This window comes from Typopeltis vanoorti, chromosome 1 (assembly GCF_054136105.1).
Source record: "Typopeltis vanoorti isolate ZY-2024b chromosome 1, IOZ_Tvanoo_1.0, whole genome shotgun sequence".
NCBI classification, from domain to species: Eukaryota; Metazoa; Arthropoda; class Arachnida; order Uropygi; family Thelyphonidae; genus Typopeltis; species Typopeltis vanoorti.
Window position 1 is genome coordinate 62,879,541 of NC_143549.1, and position 21,821 is coordinate 62,901,361.

Sequence of the window (21,821 nt, forward strand, 5' to 3'; positions counted from 1 at the left end):
GCAAAGGCATCAAAATAGTGCAGCCAGAGTGACCGAGTGTAATTGCAGCCTACACTTAAATCCATGATCTGGCTCACTCTCCAAGTTCAAATCCATATTCCAGGGAAATGTGGACACAAAAGACCAAAGCAAAACATTTTTATTCCCTATTATCCTGGATACATCTGGGGAAAAAAAGAGCCAAAGTGGTAAATAAATGTAATCTCTGCACTACTTTTAAACCACACATCAAACAGCTATCCATGCATCTAAGGATAAACCTCATCCTCTAATAAAATCAGAAGGAGTGTATAATAAAGTGCCTTTATGCCTGCAACTCAGACTACTAAGAACAAACAGGAAGATTTGTTGACAACCAACCAACTTGGAAAAACAAATATATATTTTACTACCATCAATAATACATTGAGACTAGCAGGCAACACTTTGAACATCCTGTCACACTGAATTAAATGGAAGAAAATTATAAGTGCTCAATGCAAGTCATGACAAATCTGAAAGACTATTTTTGGAGTCAGCAACAGCAATGAAACAATCCAGAAGCCTCAACACAAGTGTGGCTGATTAATTTACCAAAAATTCAGGAAAATGCTGTTTTAATATAGACTCCGACCTAACACCTGAAAATATTTTAATGATATGATTGAACATCAGTTATTTTATCAGTTACAATTTTGAATTGTTTTTAACAACTATTGGACTGTTCAACACCTTGTGTACTGTCAAATTTTTTGCTCTGCTTTGATATGCATAGATTTATTCAAGCATAATATTTTGTTCTTGCAATATTGTTTGAGTGCTTTTAAATTAATATGAAAACAGTATCAGCACTTATACTTTTCTATACATCTAACTGTAAATTCATATATTCAGGTCTTAAACAGTTTAAATATATCTAATCCAGAAGTGTCATTCCAAATATAATGACATGCTTTTGATTTTTAGGTTTTGTTTGCCATGTAGTATTTCTTCATATTACATCAAGATATGCATGAAATGTGCAGTATACTTACCACGCAATGCAATAATAGGTTTGGAAGGATTCATTTTGGCACAACTGGCAGTTGCCTCCCAAGTCTGGGGTTGTGAGCAATGAGGATTGAGTACTGTTATAGCCATGCTTACTCTAGAGTAACGTTTGCTGGAAAGAATTAAATATTTAACTGCAAACATTTTAAAACACAGTCTACTTTACTTTTATTAAAAAAAAATTGAAAAAATAAACAATTAACCTTAGAAAAATGTTTAGTTCAATAATGTTCACACAAAATGAATGCATGATTGGCTATAGTAAAATGAAGATAATTTGACAAGATATTTTGATAATTGTCACATTGCATGAATCTCTCAGATAAGCTTCTGTTTGTTCATACAGAGTGGTCCAAAATGTACCTACCAAATTTAGTGCTGTATTATTCCTGAACGAGGAGGCATATGAACCTCACTCAAAGCGTATTAAGGTCAACATCTTATGCCATTTATATTTCAATTTGAAATTGTTTCCAAGCAAGTTTCGATACTTCAGTGCAGATATGGTCTCCTCAGTAGAAACAGGCCCAAAAGTGCCAACTTTTGACAAGGCACATCACACAGCCACACGTTTTGGGTGAAGACTTGAAGTAACTGAAACATACAAATTTTCTGATCCCCATATTCACCAGTTCTGCCTGTTCATGAACCCATCAAGCCAAAATGTGCCTCATCTGAAAACCAGATGAGACCAGGGTCAATTTCTTGGTTCCCAATTCTTCTGATCATTGCATTAGCAAAGTCCGATCTTGCTCCCGCATTTGCTGTGAGTGGCTGTTGAGTCTGGATTTTATAGGGAAACAAATAAAGATCTTCCTTGAGAATTTGCTGAAGACTGCTGTGTTTGATCCCTAACACCTGAGACGCTCTCCTAGTAGACTTTTTTTCAGCCTTCTTTCAAATGTTTCCAAAACTTTTTCAATGTTTCTTTCAGTCCTTGCTGTTGAAGGCCTGCCACTTTTAGCGTGATCATCTAACGATGACCCAGTCTTGCGAAATTTCTTGACAAGGTGGATTCAAAATTAGGTGTCTAGAGAGCTTTGTTCACTGAAAGTGTGGAAATGCAACAAGGAAAACTAAAGAAATTAGGGTGGATGCAAGGAAGTGCGTGAAAGCACCCATGAAACGAATGAGTGTGAATGAACAAAAAATGCAGAATCTAGTCTCTCAAGCAACAGTATCAAAATGGAGTAGTCAATTCAGGGTAAAGGTGGTCAAGGATAACGGGATGTTACAGTTTCTATATACTAATGCTGGAAGCATCAAGAATTAGAGGGAGAAGTTTTTGGCATTGGTTAGTGCAACCACACCAAAAGTTACATGCATTATTGAGACTTAGCTAACAGTGCATGCCACAGTTACAGGGATAGAATGAGAAAGATTTAGTAATTTCAGGGAGGAAAGAACAGACAGGATGGGAGAGGATACTGCTGATGATAGCAGATTAATTGAAGCACCAATAAGAGTAACAGTCATTCGGGCAGATAGCAATTCTTTTGAGTCAATATGTTGCGAGATTCAGGCCAGTAGAACAAAATATAAAACTGGTTGCTACTATAGGCCAGGGATGATGTGGAAGACATGCAACAGCAGATTAGAACAAGTCAAGTAATTATTATTTGGAAATTAAACTTCAGAAACATAGATTGGAATAATCACATGGAAGGAAATGGAATTTATACTTACTGAGATACACTTATGGTGATCATGTGGAGCTACAAGGCAAGTGATTTTGATACACACAGAGGCAGCTTGAACCAGTACCATAGCATAAAGATTTGCAAAGGAAGGATGTTCAAAGTGCATGGAGGATAGTCATGGGTTATCTGGAGGTGATACAATATTACACTGTATACCCAAGGTCAAGAGGGTAACTTGAGAAGGAGTTATATATGGATGATTAACATTAAGCATGAGCTGCAAAAAAGATGTCGTGGAAGGTATATAAGGATATAAGGAGAAAAGTGACCAGATACCTCATGAACATTACAAGGAACAAGAAAGAAAGATGTTGAAAGTTTTTCCACTTGGTTATACTATAAATTAAAGATGCCAAGAAATTATATTATATTCCTGGTTTAATCCTTTATCCAAGTGTAAGCAAACAAGGTTTAAAAGTGAAGTAACTCCATGACTGGGCAACTCATACATAGAGGGTAATGATTTCACATCACTTGCCTTAATATCCCATAATGAAGAGCACATATCCTTACGGACATGTATAATGCTATGCATTATGGGAAAGGTAACTACCTAGAATGGTTTTGACCTTTATTGAGGTGAAAATGTAAAGGGGTGCAAGAGAGCCTAATAGTATTAGGAGAAAAAAAAAGAAAGACAGACAGATAATATGAGAGAGAGAAAAAAGGCCTCAGCTCTTTTATATCTTCATATAGCCAAAGGCTATCAGTTTTCCTTTTTCACCAATCTCATATAGATGAACAACCAAAATACCAATCGAAACTAAAGCACAAAGATAACTAATATCCAGGTGGTTAGACAAATCTGGGTTAACTGCATTGAGTTGGCCTTCTCTGCCTGGGATTGGTCTCCAGTCATCCTCGTAATTGACTGGAAAATTATATTGAATTAAGAGGATGGAACTATTTAAAAAAACCTCTCATAGCAAGAATAGACAGAATTTTATCTCCTGCTGGTGAATATTGTATAATGTGGGTGGTCTACACCATCAAGTGATAAATTTGATATCTCCTAAGAATGCTTCTTTATAAATATAAAAATCATCTGACTAAACAATAAAATTTCCACAATAGAATATTATAAAGTATTTGGATGTCATATTGCTGGTTTTCAAATCCATGTTTCTTTCTAACCTTCCATAAATGGTATTTTAATTCATTAACTATAAAAATCAAAATTCTCTTCCCATTGCTGGCCTGGTGATGGGTATTGTAAAAAAAATAACCTGTTCTGTTTTAAGTAATGGAATGCCCAACACATTACATAATCTGTTCCAAATGCGCAGGGCAAAAGGACAGCTGTAGAATGCATGTTTTACTGTTTCCAATCAGTAACAGATATAACAGATTGGATCTCCAATGTTAAAGTACCGCCATTTGATGGTATTGACTGGAAAGTGGCCATATACAATTCTCCAAGCAAGATCTCTCCTGTTAGGGTACCCTTGGAATTTCATCAAGTTATGAAACAAAATGTTACTGCCCATACCTAACTGTGAAACTTTGTGGTGAAAGAGATTAAAGATTTCTTTATACCAAATTTTACTTTTTTTTAATGGAAGGAATGTCAATTCCAGAGTATTTTAGCAGTCTTAGAGTTAAACAAAATGTTGTGGTATTCAGGAACAATCTCAGCTTTTGGACCTGTATAATCACATTAACTCAAAACAGAGGAAGATGAAAACCCAAGTAGTACCGGAGAAGGTCTACATATGCGTGATCAGTCTGCAATATTTTATAGATTTTAGAAACTGTATCACTGGAAGCCCAAATCCTCTATGCTTTTTGATAGTTGAAGAAATTAATTCCTTTTTAACTTCTTGGTATCGACTGGACCAAAAAAATTGCCGAGGTTTACTATATAATTGCTTTTCTTCAGCTTCTGTGATGTCTGTAATATTATGTACAACTGAGGAGGAAAACTTATGGTTTTGAGCACTATGGCTTTAGAAGAAAAGGAGAGTGGCCCTATTTTTCAGTCTAACATTTCTCTGAACTCCACCCCATGCAACAATGCTCACACAGTCACTCCAACACAAGAGTAGTTTGGCATTATAAGAGTGTCAATTGGGACAGTCTCCGAGACTACTATTCTTCATTCCCATGGTTGAATTACTGTTTCCAGTCTTCCAGTCCAAACAAATGCACCGAACGTATCACGAAAGTAATCCTCACTGGCATGAAAATATACATTTCCCACACTACTCTGAACTGCTGTTCCCCCATTTGAACCCTAATTCACCAAAAGATGTGCCAAGGCTGTATAAATGAAAAATCAGGCATACCACAACTGACTCAAATCAAGAACCCCATCCTCCTTTGGTATCTATACTGAAGCCCGAAACAGATGCAAGAAAATTATCATTGCTTCTAAAACAGAATTTGAATGGGCACAAAAGCAGGAAGCTTGCAGCCTGGCCAAATGGCAGCCATGTCTTTTGGTCTCTTACCAAGGTAATTGGTCGTATCTTTTGTCCTACACTATTCCGCACCCCCTATAATACCCAGATGGCTCAATTGCAACATCATCCACAGAAAAAAAGCTAACCTCCTGGCTTCACACTTTGCTTCTAATGCACACATAACTGACAATGGCAAATGCCCTCCAATCATTCCAACTGCCCAATATACAATGGTCCCTGCTTCCTTTTGCAAAAAAAAAAAAAAAAAAAAAAAAAAAAAAAAAAAAAAAAAAAAAAAAAATCACAAGCATGTTGTCTAAATTAGACACAAAAAAGTCTCCTGGCCCTGATGGCATTCCTCCAATTGTCCTGAAGGCCTGTGCACCAAAACTATGCCATCTGTACATACTCTCTCACTCCACTGGTATAGATATATATCCTGGAAACTTGCTTATATTCAACCCATTCCTAAAAAGGGTGACAAATCACTGACATCTAACTACTGCCCTATCTCACTCACTTCAGTCCTATCCAAAGTGATGGAGGAAACCATCAACTCTCAACTCCTATTCTACCTTGAAGGTACCCAGCTATTAAGCGACCACAAGTACAGATTCCGTTGATGCCGAATAACAGGAGACCTACTCTCATACATCACCCATCGCTGGCAAATGCCATGGAGAAATCTGGTGAATCAAGTAGTTGTACTTGATATCTCTAAAGCCTTACTAAGCAAACTCTCATAATTTGGACTGTCCCAAAACTTCTACAGATGGATTGCCAGCTTCCTGTCCGGATGCACACTGTGTAGTGGTAGACGGCTCCCTATCCTTTCACCGACCCTCCTCCTTCCATTTATCAATGACCTACTTCAGTTGATCTCCAAACCTAGCACAAAGTTTTGCAGATGACAGCACATTGCACTCCTCCCTTTCATTTGACAAATCCCACTCTACACAATTCACTTCAATCCACAGAGCATCAACCAACCACCACTGCACTTAATTCTGACCTCCAAGCCATCCTCCAATGGTGCTCCGATAACCAATTATATATTTGATTTAATCCTTTATCCAAGTGTAAGCAAACAAAGTTTGCACCTGAAGTATTTTCACCACTGGGGAAACTCATGGCAAAGGCTCTCATCACTTGCCTTAGTATCCCATAATGCAAAGCATGTGTCCTTGTGGACATGCATAATGCTATACATTAAGGGCGGGATCACTACTCAGACCGGTAGTGATCCTTCCCTTATTATATACGTCCACAAGAAGAAGTGCTTTGCATTATTATTATTATTATTATTATCTGAGACCTCCAGGGAGTCATCGAGGGAGGCTGAATTACCCAACCCAGCTATCATACCTTCCCTTAAATTCATTTACACTAGATGCACTACCCCTAAGGGCAAATTATGCCACTCACTCACTGCTCTCTGAGAGAAAAACCTAGCTCTTACCCCTTTCTTGACTGAGAACAACCTTAACTTCCATGGATTCCCCCATGTTCTCTCCCCGCCTTCCATATAACGAAAAATTTCATCATTTGAAATGCTATAACACCCATTCAAAAGTTTATAGACCTCTATCATATCACCCCCTCTTTCTCCTGTTAACCAGAGTCTGCAATCCACATACAATCTCCTCATAATCTAAATCCCATAATCCGGATATAATCTTTGTAACTCTTCTTTGCACTCTTTCCACAGCTTCTTTATCCCCTTGGAACCTGGGAGACCAAATATGCACACAGTAATTCAAGTGTGATCTTATCAAAGCCTTATAAAGAGGCAAAATTACTTCCTTATCCTTACATGTTAAGGTTCGCTTCAGCATAGAAATTATCCTCCGAGTTGTATTTGCAACTTTTGCTATGTGGCCTTTGAACTTTAAATTCTTATCCACCAATACACAAAGATCCCTTGCCTCTTCAGTTTCTTGTAGCATAACCCTGCTAATATAATATGCTGCTGGATCCCTAATCATGCCAAAGTGCATAACTTTACACTAACTAACATTAAACCGACAACCATTTTCGTTTGCACAGATTTCCAGTCTATTCAAATTATTTTGTAATTGCTGAATATCAGTAGAATCCCTGATTGCCCTGCCTATCTTCGCATCCTCAGCAAACAATTGCAAATCTGATGATAGACCCTGCTTGAGGTCATTAATGTATAGATTGAACAATAATGGCACAAGGAGTGAACCCTGAGGTACGCCACTGGTTACCTTAAATCTGGCAGATTCACACCCACTGTATACCACTTTTCGATATCTGTCTGTTAACCATCCCCTGATCCAAGTTAATAGATTATGTTCCAATCCCATATTCTCCACTTTATGCAACAGCCTATCGTGTGGTATCCTAACAAATGCCTTAGAAAATTCCAACATTATCATAGTGTATCCATTTCCTTTATCCAACTCGGCCGTAATATTGTTATAAAATATGAGCAAATTGCTAAAACATGACCTTCATTTAGTAAACCCATGCTGTTCCCTGTAGCATACAGAATAAGTGTCTACCCATTTCTGTATGCGAGTTCTTACTAACTTCTCTAAAATCTTCACTACCACACCCAAAATACTAATAGGTCGGTAGTTAGACACATCAGTTTTTGCACCACTCTTGTGCAATGAAACTATGAGCAAATTGCTAAAACATGACCTTCCTTTAGTAAACCCATGCTGTTCCCTATAGAGTACAGAATAATTGTCTACCCATTTCTGTATGCAAGTTCTTACTAACTTCTCTAAAATCTTCACTACCACACCCAAAATACTAATAGGTCGGTAGTTAGACACATCAGTTTTTGTACCACCCTTGTGAAATGGAACTATATTACATTCCTTCTATTCCTGTAGTATCATTCCTGAGCTGAGACTCAAGTTATACAGATGTGTGAAAGGCCTAGCCAATTCAGCTGAACATTCCTTTAACAAACGGGTAGATATTCCATCTGTCCCTATTGACAAATTTTTATCCAGGTTATGCAAAAGCTCTTCAACCTCATTTTCATGAACCTGTAACTCTTCATCCAACGTAGCAGTAGCACTGTGCACCATACTATATACACCTGGTTGATATATCTTAGCAAAGTGAGCACTCATTAACTGAACAATCTCATTAGCTTCCGACACTCGTATACCATCTGCATTTAATAAAGTTATTTTTCCACATTCATTCTTTCTTTTGCTTGCGGCAAAACGATAAAATTCTTTTGGATTGCCTTTAGCTTGCATGGCCAATTTCTTTTCATACTCCGTTTTAGCTTTTCTCACAATACTCTTTACTTTTCTGGCCTGAGCTTTATATATTTCATAACTCTTCTCACTCTTATTCTTACGATACGCTTTCTATTTACTATTTTTATTTTTCTATTTATTATTTTTCTATTTACTTTCTATAGGAAGTAGAAAGAGTATCTCATGATACTCTTTCTACTTCCTATTTACTCTTCGAACACTAGGGATACATTCAGATACTGCCTCATTCAAACACTTTTTCAAAGATTCCCATGCATTGCTGACATTTTTTTCCAATTCAGTAACTGATACCATGGGAGCAAAGATAGTATTCTTCTAAGTCGATCATAATTTCCAGGTTTGTAGTTCAGCATGTAGCCTGTTTTAATCGAAGCTTCAATACAAGTAGATACTTCCAAGAAAGAACAGCATGATCACCGTCATCAATTGGTGGTAAAATAGCTATATTCTTGACAGAGATCCCTTCTGACGCTATGAGCAAATCCAACTCTTTGACCTCGAGTTCCTTCTTTCACATGCTGCTTGAGAAAGTTATCATGCAACAATTCAATAAATTTCTGTTCTTTCTGATCATGAGATTTCTCTTCTACCCAATCAATGCTTGGAAAATTAAAGTCACCCATAATGATCATTCACTTGGTACCCATAAGGCTAAATTGGCGATGCATTTCTTCGTCCCCTGCAACTGAGCTGCCAGGACTGTAGCAACACCCCACCGTATATTTCATTCTGTTAACCTCCACTTCACACCAAATAGACTCAAAGTCATTGCTACATGGGACATTGTTACCATCATTGTTTTCTTGTATTTCTACCTTAAGCGGACTTAAGTCATCTGATATCATTAGTAGCACTCCTCCTCCTCTCCTATCTCTTCTGTCATTCCTAAAAATAGTATATCCATTACACTCGATCCCACTTACCATATCTGATTCTGATAGCCAGGTTTCACTAATGCCAACAATCTTAGGCCACATCATATTCAATAAAGCAACAAACTCAACCCCTTCGTTTCTAATACTCCTGGCATTTGTGTATAGACATAATAAATTACGACCTAGCCTATTCTTGTAATTAGATATGCAATGTATTTGGGTCTTGTTCTAGAATTTCCTCTTTTCCCTCCCCAGACATACTTAAAAGGTCCAAACCCAAAGCATATTTTTCCACTCCTATGCCTCATACATAACCATGTTCAAAGGCATTTATATCTTTATCACGTTTGTACACCATAGCTGAACTTTCACACACATTTTCCACATTCCTCCCTTGATGATCTAGCTTACCTGACTCTCTACATTAAGTCTCATACCAAGAAGTAATTTCTCCAGGCTTCTGATGCCAAATGATTTCAAGTGCAGGCCATCATTCTTATACAAATCTTTTCTGCCATCAAACACACCCCACACATCTAAAAACTCGCATCCATATCTTCTACACAGCCTACGCATGAAATCATTTGCTATCATCGCTCTCCTTCTTAACTCAGTACTATCATATCTAGGTAAGTTTTAAAAGAGGTATACCGTGAGTAGACATATCGATACAAAATTAATAACGGAAAAAACTCACGTACAAAGATTATTTAATAGTATAATTTTCGCCTGTGTGTCACAGGCATCTTCAGTACATATTAAGCTCAAATTAAACAATAACTGACAATTCCGAAAAGTGCCACCTAAGTAGTGCTTTTTGGAATTGTCAGTTATTGTTTAATTTGAGCTTAATATGTACTGAAGATGCCTGTGACACACAGGCGAAAATTATACTATTAAATAATCTTTGTACACAAGTTTTTTTCCCGTTATTAATTTTGTATCGATATCTAGGTAGTAATCCTACAATTTTTACTCTCTCACATTTCTTTCTCGCTTCTTCCAAGTCCTTTCATATCTTCTCTCATACTATGTCACCACTTAAATTATTAGTACCTACCAGCACTATCATTTCTTTTACATTTCTTTTTTGGTTTTCAATTACGTTTGTCATAAAATTAATTTTGCTCCTGGTAAACTAGAAGTGGTGACTCCCTCAGCAAGCGCAAATTTTAAAATTGATTCACCAAACCATATTACCTCTTTTTTCTTAGATATTAACCGACTTACCTTGTTGTTACTAATATTTTGATTACCAAGTTCAGTATTTTCCTGTCTGTTCTTGTTCTCATCCTTTTTCTTATCCTGTCGAAGTTTAAACAAACGTTTTTCCATGTTTTCCAATTCCCTAGTGGATTTCCTAATAATTTCTTTTAACCGAGCTATTTCTATGTTAGCATATCCTCAGATAAATTATTATCATCACTGCAGCAGTGTTTTTGTTCAGAACAAATGCTCTCCTCAGTAGCAATTTTAGCTTTAGTCACTGCCTTGTTATGAGTTTTTGGGGTAGTAAAAAATAATCATTTTTCTGAAATTATGTTATAAAACACTTTAGTACAATAACTACACTAATAAAACTACAATAATACATTAAATTAATATTAAATTAATAATATAATATATTAAATAATATATTATGGAATACTAAGGCAAGTGATGAGAACTTACACCACCTTTGCCACCACGAATTGCCCCAGTCCTGAAAATACTTCAGGACTGGGGCAACTTTGTTTGCTTACACTTGGATAAAGGATTAAACCAAATATATAATTGGTAGCACAGCCAAGTGAAAAAACTTCCGTCAATGGGGCTCAGATAACCTCGTCAACTTCAACATTAGTAAAACCCAGTTCTGTGTTATATCTCACAAAAAAAGAACCTCTCCCCCCCCCCAGCATTATTTTTGATAACACTCAAATTCCCAGACAAGATGAGATTTCTCTTCTTGGAATTACCCTGTCATCAAGCCTCTCCTGGTATAAACACATCACAACCATTGCATCCTCAGCTTCCAAAAAACTAGGTTTTCTCTTTTGCTCAAGACATTACTTCACCTGTAAACAGCTGTTAACCTTATACAAATCACAAATCTGCCCAGCTATCGAATACTGCCCTCACATTTAGATTGGGGCTCCTAAAAGACCCCTCAAAATGCTTGACTCAATACAGAGGAGAGGAATTAGACTGATAAATAACCCATCTCTTACCAACTCACTCCCCTCACTCGCACATAGACATTTGGTCTCTGCAACTTGTATATTCTATAAATATTTCCATGGGAAATGTTCATGTGAAACAGCATCAATAATTCCCCTACTCTCTACTAAGCCCATTGGAACACATACAGCTTCCGCCCAACATTCTTTCACAGTACACCTTGAAACCCACAGAACAAGTTTCTTTTCCTCCTCCTCCTTCATCCCTGCCACTGCTGTACTGTGGAACAGTCTCCCCCACCAACTTATTTCCCAAGGAATACAATATACAAGCTTCTAAATCAAATGTAAACAAGTTTCTCCTTTCCCAACGTACTATAGGTTAACCAGTCAACCTCTCGTATATGGGGCTAACATAAGAAAAAAATAATATATATATATATATATATATATATATATTTATGTGGTATTTAATATTTATTATGCACAACAAAGCAGGGAAGATTATGGTTTTGAGTACTATTGCTTTAGAAGAAAAGGAAAAATGGCCAAATTTTCCAATCTTCTAAGGTTTTAATGTTCTTGTATATAAGTTCTTGAAATATTGGATAAGTGGAAAAGAGAATTCCAAGTATAATGAGAGGTTTACTCTCAGGGGCATAGTCCAAAAGGAATGCCTCCAAGATTCCACTTTGTGTTATCTTGGAAAAATTTTGCTGAATTTTTACAAAATACCAAAAAATATATGTATGGAATCATTATTCTTCAGTTCCAACTGTATCATTGGCATATGCTAATACCTTATTTTCCTTTATAGTTGAAGGAACTGTTATTCCTCACACAGCATGTGTATTGTTGACTTCCTGTAAGAAAGATTCAAGAACCAACACAAAGAGCAATGGACTGAGAAGGTAGCTTTGCTTGACTCCTTTTTTTGAAGTTTTACCAGGTCTGACAGGAACCCATTAACTAGGACAGCGGTGTTCAACCATTTTCACTACGTGAGCTACTTTTCTAAAAAAAGTTATTCAGCGATCTACTCTCTTATATACATTCCCTCAACCTGATATCTGATTACACACAAATAAACAACTAAAAATAAATACACAACTAAAAACTTTATTTGTGTATTTCAAAATTTATTTATCACTTTTAATTATTTTAATACAAAAAAAAAAAAAATATTGGAATAAAATATTTATTTCTCTATTTTGGAAAACCAAAGTTAGAAAAAACAACAGATTGATTACAAACTCACAAGTTGCAGGAAATGCTGGTAGATTTAAAAAAAAAAAAAAAAAGTTAATGTGAATTTTGGCATTGTTTGGATATTTTCATAGTCAAGTTGATATATGAAGAAGTGGCCAATCACAGACAATCATCCAAATGATCATTTGTAATTTGTTTCTTAATTGACTTTCTATGATGGTCATATTTGAAAAAGCGGATTCTGACAAGTATGTTGATCCGAAACACGACAATTTTTCACACAATATCAGTTAACATTGGGAATTTTTCATTTTCCAAATGACTTCATTGTTTATTAATTTTAAATGTAAACTATTCTGAATGTTTATTATCTCAAGTTCTACTTCAGCTTGGTTTATATCAAACAGCTCACTAATTTTATTCGAAATTTCTGTGATGTTGAAGTTTTCTTGAAATGGATTATTGATAACAGATACAATCATTTCAGTTTTATTAAAATCTTTAAATCTTGAATTTATTTCTTCCTCAACTAATTCTATTTCACGAATAAATTCTTTTAAATCATAGCGAAGCATTTCTTGATTTTGTTCAAAAAATTTTAATAAATATGGGAGATGTCTAAATTAGCAGTCATTTACATTTTTCTTTAATAAAAGTAAGTATTGTTGTAAAGTTTTTATTGAACGAACATGTCAATTAAATTTTTATCTCTACCTTGAAACTCTAAATTTAAATTGCTTAATTTTGTACAGAAATCTACTAAAAATGATAAATCTAACAACCATCTTTTATCACCCAATTGTGGATAAATATCTCCTTTTTCATCAAGAAAAATTTTTATATCGTTAATTAATACAAGAAATCTTTCTACAAATTGACTTCTGCTGAGCCAGCAAACATTATTGTACAACAGAAGTTCCCTATCATCATCTGCCTGTAATTTAAATAACCGCCGTTGCAGGGCTTTTCCTCGAACAGAATTTACAATTTTAAATGTAATATCCAAAACATCTTTTGTGTTTAATCTTTTACTACACAGTACTTGTTGGTGAATAATACAGTGGTATGTTAAAAAATCTGGATATTTGTCATTGTTTTTACATAATGACATGAAGCCTGATTTATTACCTATCATTGCAGGAGCACCATCAGTAGTAATAGATACAAGTTTAGAAACCGGAAGTTTGTGTTGTTTCGCAAATTCATCAAATGCTGAAAGAATGTCTTCACCCCTAGTCCTTCCCAATAATGGTATAATTTTCAAAAGTTCTTTACTTGAAAAATCTTGAAATACCATGCAAATAAATACTATTAACTGAGCAATATCAGTGAAGTCGTTTGATTGATCAAATTATAATAAAAATGCAACACACTGGTGAATGTCTGACATTAAACCTGGCCTGGAAACTTTTCTTCGGCAATTGGAACTCTTCCTTTCGGCAATTTAAAACCCCGTCTGTGGCCTAGAAGTAGTCTCTCTCTAGCGACATCTCGAACCGAGAAGCTCTTTTCCGGAAGCGGGAAACTCTTCTCTCAAGCAATGTGGATCTGGGAAGTCTCTCTGATGGCAACTCTGGACCGGGTGGCATCCTCTTTGACAGCAATTCTGGAACTGGGACCCCTTCTGCTTGCTTCAGTCCCTTTTTATTAGGCCTTCTCTGAGACCTCGCATGAAGTTTGGAAACCCCCAAAGAATCGGTATGAGTCTTTCATCTTCAGTTTCAAGTTCGGTACGCCTTTTGTTCTCCTCCACTTTCTTTTGATTGCAAGTTGCCGGCCATCGGAAATTTGTTTGAACTCTTTCTGACTGACTTCGGAGATGTTTACACTTAGAGCCTGCAAGCCTTTCTCATACATACAAGTTTCAATAACAATCTTTCTAATGCTGCCATGTACAGCTTCGGCGACAAAAACATTGCCTTTGTTTTTAACAATCTAATATATTCTTATTAAAGCAGTATATACAGTTAGCTTCAAAAGAGTTATTTACAAAAACATCTAATACAAACTATACCGAGACAAACAAAGTTTATTTTTTTACAATATTCACATGGGACTTAACCTAAGTAAAAAAATCTATGTAATGTGCTTTGGAATATTTAATATTTAAGCTACAATCGAGTTTTTACACTTTGCTCATAATCGTATTCACTCGGCTCACTGTTTGACTTCCACTGATCCAAATTAATTCATTTACCCGGACATAAAAAAATTACTGATTTGACAAGTTTAACGAAAAATAAATAAACAATAGCAATACACTTAAAGTGAATTAAAAATAATACAAAACAATGATAAATAAAATCTTATGTTTTCAGTTTTAATTAAATTTGTAAGTAATGAGGAATACACAAGAGATCGACCAAAAATCGACAGGTTGAAAATCGAAAACCTGTCGATCGAAGTGATCGACAGGTTGAAAACCCCTGAACTAGGAGGTGGGTGGCTGAATTAGCATAGACTCCTTTGATAATGGATAGGAGTTTTTTTACCTACACCAATTTGCCGGAGGATGTGGAATAGAAAGGGATGCCAGACATTATCGAATGCTTGAATAAGGTCTACTGATAGCACTGCCATCGACTTCTTTTTCGTGTTAACTATGTGGATTAGATCACGTAGCAGAAATAGATTAAATTCTACTGCTCGACCTGGTACTCCATACACCTGAGTGCTTTTGATTATTTATCTCATTCCCACTTTGAGCCTGTTATTGATAATGCAGAAAAATATGTTGTGGTCAGTACTAGACAGAGAAATAGGTCTCCAGCTGCTGATTAAGGTGTGATCTCTATTAGGTTTAGGGATAAGGACAGTATGGCTTGCTACAAATTCACTTCGTATGTGTCCTGATGAGAGAAAGAAATTAAATAGCGTAACTAAAATGGGAAGAATAAAATTCCAGGAATCACAATAAAGTTCTATCCCTACACCATCAGGTCCTGGGGATTTTCTTGACTGGCATTCTTTATAAGCTGTGGAACTTCTCTCTTTGAAATTCACATCCGGGAATTTCCATTCCTAGAGTTCGCACCCTTGGAGGAATCGATACCATTGTCTCAAGTGGGACAAAGACTATAACCTCTGCGTTTGATTGTAAGTAAAAAAAATCTTTCAGTCATAAAACTGAGAATTAAATAATCCCGTAATACAGAAATAATTCTACAACACCAGCAAATGCTTTATTTGAGCTACTATAAAATGGCGGCTGTGATACCGCTAAAAGTAATCCTGTAATGCAGATATTAACTGCACTACCAGCAATGTTATATTTATTTAAAAAAAAAAAAACAACGCTAGTGGGGATGAAACCACCACTAGCACCAGTAAAATAAAATCAAAGTGAAAAACTAACGAAAGAAAACCAACGTACTTATTTTGCCCAAAACAAAGATCTCAAGAGTGGGAGCCAGACCCAGAAGTGATACCAAAGTTTAAGTAATGCAGAAGTCATATTTCCATATACGAGCAACCAAAAGGTGTCACACCTTATTATTCAAATACTCTGGATTAGAGATAGTTTTTTTTTTTATTTGGTTTAGAGTTTTTTTTTGTTAGTTTCTGCTGTTTTTCTTGAGTTCTTTTTATCTTATTTAAGCTATTTGTAATTATATCTATAATATCTTGGTTTATCATCATCAAATTCCTGACATGTACCCTCAAGGGGTGTACAGGATATGATAGTACTACATGAAAAATTTACATCTTTACTAACTCCCTATCTACAATTTTCCTCCAAATCAGTCTGTTACTTGTCAAGACTCCAACATTATCAGATCTTATATTTCTATCATCTAAGGCACTTTGTACCATATCAATCCACCTATATCTTGGTCTTCCTCTGGGTCGTTTTCCTGCTAACCTGGCAGAGAACACTTATCTTGCTAATCTTTCCTCCCCCATTCTATTTAAGACCATACCACCTGAGAGTATCGAAATCTTTTTCTTCTTTTGCTTCCAATAACCTTTTATTTATTTCTGTTTGGTATATTTTTTATTTTGTGTAAGCATTTCAGTTGTTATAGAGTCATCTGTTTTCTTTTGTATAAGTTTACTTCTTTCTATTCTTGTATTTATACTTATTTTTCCTCTTAGCATTCTATGGTCGCTTCCTGTGTTGATCTTTAATTATATTCATTCTGTTGGTGAGGATGTAATCTATATTTCATTTTTTGTTATATCATTTGGTCCTTTCCATGTCCATCTTTGTTGAGGTCTTTTCTTGAAGAAGGTGTTAGCTATTTTGAGCTGATTTTTGGTTGGAAATCTGATTAATCTTTCTCCATGTTCATTCCTGTCTCCTAGTCCAAATTTTCCTATCGGAAGTTCTTGTGCATTTGATTTTATTCTTATTTTTGAGTTTAAGTCACCTATGATTAACATACGAGTTTTTTCTTTGTTCATGAGGTCTTGCAGTTTTTCATAAAATTCTTCTATTTCATTGTCTTCACGACTTGTTGTGCATATATTTGAATAATTTTAATTTTATATCTTGCATTTATTTTCAGAATAAGTTTGGCCATTCTATCTGATATGCCTTGTACATTTCTTATCTGTTGTATTCTTTGTGAATTAGAAAACTAACTCTGTTTCTATTGTTTTCTGAGTTTCGTAGATGTAGAGCACATGTCTAGTGTTTCTTGTGTGCATGTCCCCCCCCCTCTTACTTCACTGAGTACAATGATGTCCCATTATTTCTTCTTCCAACTCCAGAAGGTTTGCTTCTTCTTTCATTGTTCCTATGTTATATGTGCATGTCTCTGTTTTTTCTATTTTCTGATGTTTTTGGAGACTGTAGTCAATTTTTCGCGCGTGGCCCTCCGCCTAAACCACAAGTGTGAGCCTTGTTGGTCCAGGCAATATCTGAGCTGGCATTCATCTTTCTGGTGTGTGTGTGGTCATTATGGAGGGGTTTTTTTAGCCTTAAAACATGACTGGCTAAACGTGTTGGTGTTTCATTTTTGGTCACCTCTAACATGAGGTATAGATGCCATTAATAGCCATTCCTCTGAAGTGCAGATGCTGTTGTGGCTGTAAGCTTTGGGCAGCTTACTCTCGCTCCTTATCACAGAATCATCATCATCATCATCATTGGGTTTTGTGGTATTTTGTAGAGTTAGTAGTGCCACCCACTAACTCACCACTCCTGTTAATACTACTGCTGCTGTTGGTCCAGGACTCCTTATTGCATATTCACAGCTAGCCTCCATATCTGGTGGTCTTTCCCTTATCTGTCATCTGGTAGCAGTCAGCTCTGCCCCAAGCTCATAAAAATATGGCATTTAAAATATTTCTTTATTTATTGTAAAAAATAGATGTCAGTATTCATTCTTTGCTAGCAAGAAAAGCTGAAAATTAAAATGACATAAAAGAAAACTAAAAAAAAAAATATTTGCTGATATTGTTACTTCATAAAGTGATTAGGTCTTTTGAATAAAACAAATTAAGTATATAACAAGCAGTTTATTAAGCATAAATTTATTGTACAAGTATATAAAAAGTGAGATGTATACAAAAAAAGATGTATACAATAATTTTCTTATAAAAATTCCACATGTTTAAGTTCTCATCCTGCACAATATGCCAAGTTCTTTCCATACTGTGTGCATAACTAATGCTGAATGACATTTTTCACTGTGAAAAATGTAAATTGCATTAAATAAGTAACATTATTTGAATAGTAGATAAACATGTAAAAAATGACTAAATATGATAAATTTCTAAATGTACCAATGTATGATATACATCACTGTTAATAAAGGTACTGTAAGCCATACCATTGTGCACCATCCCAAAAAAAAAGCAAGGCTTGACAAACAGAAATCATTTCCTCTGACAACAATGCTCTCAACACTGAGCTCAACCACACATTAAATACTTTCTGGATTTACATCTCCTACCAGATATTAACAGAACACTAACACTTCCTCCACGTATGCTATTTCACCCTAGATTACAGAAAGATAATAAGTGTCCCATATATATGAGGAACTGTAGAAAGTTCTAAGGAAATACAGTTGACCCTTGAGCAACACAGGTTTGAACTACATGGGTTCACTCATATGTGGATGTTTTCAATAAATACAGGGTGTCCACAATGGATCTCCTTATTTTCAACATGTTACTACTAAAGTGTATGGAACATGGTGTCAAAATTGTACAAAACAAGAAGGAACACTCACCAAGTTTTTGTAAAAAAAAAAAAAAATCAGTACACTTCCACGTGTGCTCCTTTAGTAGCATGCAATATCAAGCTGATAGTCTATCTCCTCTCCAACCAGGTTCTCTAGGCTGTCCACTTTAGTTGCATAGATTTCACATATCCCCCCCCATGAGAGAAAAATGAAGTGAGGTAAAATCTGGCAATTGTGGGGGCCAAGGAATCGGTCCTCCATCCAATCCACTGCTGAGGGAAGACCCTGTCAAAATGCCCAAATGGACCTCCAAATGCCGGTGTAATGGAGCACCATCCTGCTGAATGGTGCCCCATTACACATGCTGAAAGTGGATGTGTAATTGCACTGCTTTGATTTGAGCTCAGCTAAATGCCCCATGAACTTGCACTTTCTCCATCCCTGATGCCACGTTTAAAGCTATGACAGCCCTGCCCAGCAGCATCACTGCATTGCAATGCAGGAAAAAATTCTGGATGAAACTTGTAGAGTATCCGGAACATTTGAACAACCCAAACTTTGCATATTTCCACATTTCAATTTTTTACTATTCTTTGAAACTAGGAAGGTCCAATGCAGACACCCTATATGTTGGAAAATTTTTTGGAGATTTCTGACAATTTGAAAAACTCACAAATGAACCGTGTAGCTTAGAAATATCAAAAAAAAAAAAAAAAATAAGAAAGCTAGATATGTCATGAATGCATAAAATACATGTAGATATAGTCTATTTTATTATTTACTACCATAAAATAAACACAAATCTATTATGAGGTAAAATTTATCAAAACTTATGCACAAACACTTACAGACCATACATGGAACCATTTGCAGTCTAGAGAAATGTAAACAAACATAAAGATGCAGTATTAAAATAACTGCATAAAATTAACTGTTTTTAATTAATTAGTTAAATTTAATTAATTAGCATGTAATAAAAATTTTATAATGATTCATTATTAGCGTATAGGCTAGGCTACCATAAAGCAATCATATTGTTCTCATAGGGTTCTGTTCTTGGACCACTGCTGTTTAATCTGTTCATTAACGATATAGGGAAGGATCTAAGTGGAACAATTCATTTGTTCGCTGATGATGCAAAGTTGGGTAGGGCAATAGTGAATGCAGAAGATGTCAAAGTCTTGCAGGATGACTTAGATAGATTGGAGTTCTGGGCTAAGGAGAATGGATGTCAATTTAATGTGACAAAATGTAAGGTTATGCATTTTGGGGTGAAAAGATTAGCAGCAGTATACCACATTGGTGGAACTGTGCTCCAAGAGATTGATGAGGCCAGGGACTTGGGAGTGTTGGTGGATAGGGAGATGAAGTTTAGGGGGCACACTGCAAAAGTAGCTAAATCAGCTCATCAACTCGCTTGGTTGTTGAAAAATACCTTGACGAGCAGAGACAAGCAAGTTATTGTACCTCTGTACCGAGCCTTAATAAGACCTCATCTCGACTGCTGTGCCCAGATTTGGTCACCTCGGTTCCTTCTTGATGGGGAGGAGGTGGAGAGGATCCAGAGGCGAGTGACTAAGATGATAACAGGTCTATGGAATGAACCATATGAGAACAGGTTGAAGATTTGTGGGTTGCAGAAACTAGTTGATAGGCGGAGGAGGGGAGATATGATCGAGACATTCAAATTGCTAAAGGGATTCCATAGGATTAATTCAGAGGATATTTTTGAGATCAGGACTGGTGGTGGGAGAACTAGGGGACACCTATGGAAGCTGGGCAAGAGTATGGTTAGCAGGGGTGTTAGAGCTGGGTTCTTTACTTTTAGAGTGGTAAATGAGTGGAATAAGCTGCCAGAGTCTGTTGTGGGTGCTATGACGGTGAACGAGTTCAAGACAAGGTATGATAGATACTGTGAGAATGTAATCGCATAGTTGTATGGACATGATGTTTAGGGCCTCCCTCGATGAGTCTAAGGACTCCTGGAGTCGCCCGAAATAATAATAATAATAATTGCTACCTCTTTGTTATACTTGCAAATAAATACGAATTTGTTTTTCCCATAATCTTTTCATTTCTGATGTCTAGTGTTAGCAGTACGTATAACATCTACACTGTTTTGTATCATATAAGACAATATTGATGTAAGTACTGAAGACAGAATTCATCCTGTATACAGATGACATAACTTATGGTATCGATAAATACAGTGTATAGTACTGTAAATGTATTTTCTCTTCCTTACTTTATTGTAAGAATACAGTGTATAATACATATAGCATACAAAATGCGTTAAACGACTGTATCAGTAAGGCTTCAGGGAGTCAAAGGATTCTCTGAGGGAGGCATCAATAATTGTTGAAGTTACATATTGATAAGCAGTCTCAACATTAGGCACGATATTGTTTTTTTTGCTATAAATTAAAGATACCAAGAAATTATACAACAGTGGGCTATTAGTAGTTAGTTTTTGGGGAGTCAAAAGTTATATGCAGATTTTCTACTGTGCAGGTTTTGGCATCCCTAACCCCCTGTGTTGGTCAAGGGTCAACTATACAAATTTATTAGTAGTTTTTGGCATATAAAAATAACCATCCATTATTCTCTGAAACAGTTACAGAATTTATGGATATTCTCTGAAGCAGTTATAGAATTCAGGAATTTATGGATATCTTGTACTTGAAAAAAACTTGATTATGTTCAAACCAAGACATCCAAATCTGACCATAAGGATTACATCCAGTTTCACCACTATGATAGCGCAGGTTTAGTTGATCGTGCTATGAATAACCATTACATGATCTGAAAGGCTTTTGAACAAATCTGTCCCTCTGCTTTGAAGAACCACCAAAACCTTAATAACTTGGTTACCCAAAACTGATACAGATCTGGGAGAATGGTTTGACTGGTATTACAGCCATAGCAACTCTGAATATACAATCAGTATGTCTGTGTTCTCAAAGCTAGCTCATGTTTTGAAGGTTCCGCTCTCTTTGATCAGAAAGATCTAGATTAAATGTACATCTATATCTTTTCAACCAAAG

At 35.9% G+C, this 21,821-nt stretch overlaps 1 protein-coding gene across 3 annotated transcripts in view; it reads right to left on the reverse strand.

The window, feature by feature from the left end:
- Positions 1 to 21,821, reverse strand: part of LOC150110032 (clathrin heavy chain 1-like) — a 244,312-nt gene that overhangs the window by 147,946 nt on the left and 74,545 nt on the right. For all 3 annotated transcript variants that reach the window (XM_090390818.1, XM_090390808.1, XM_090390827.1), the window contains exon 4: positions 1,014 to 1,141. In XM_090390818.1, coding sequence (XP_090246944.1) covers positions 1,014 to 1,141 — 128 coding nt within the window. The remainder of the gene's footprint in view (positions 1 to 1,013; positions 1,142 to 21,821) is intronic.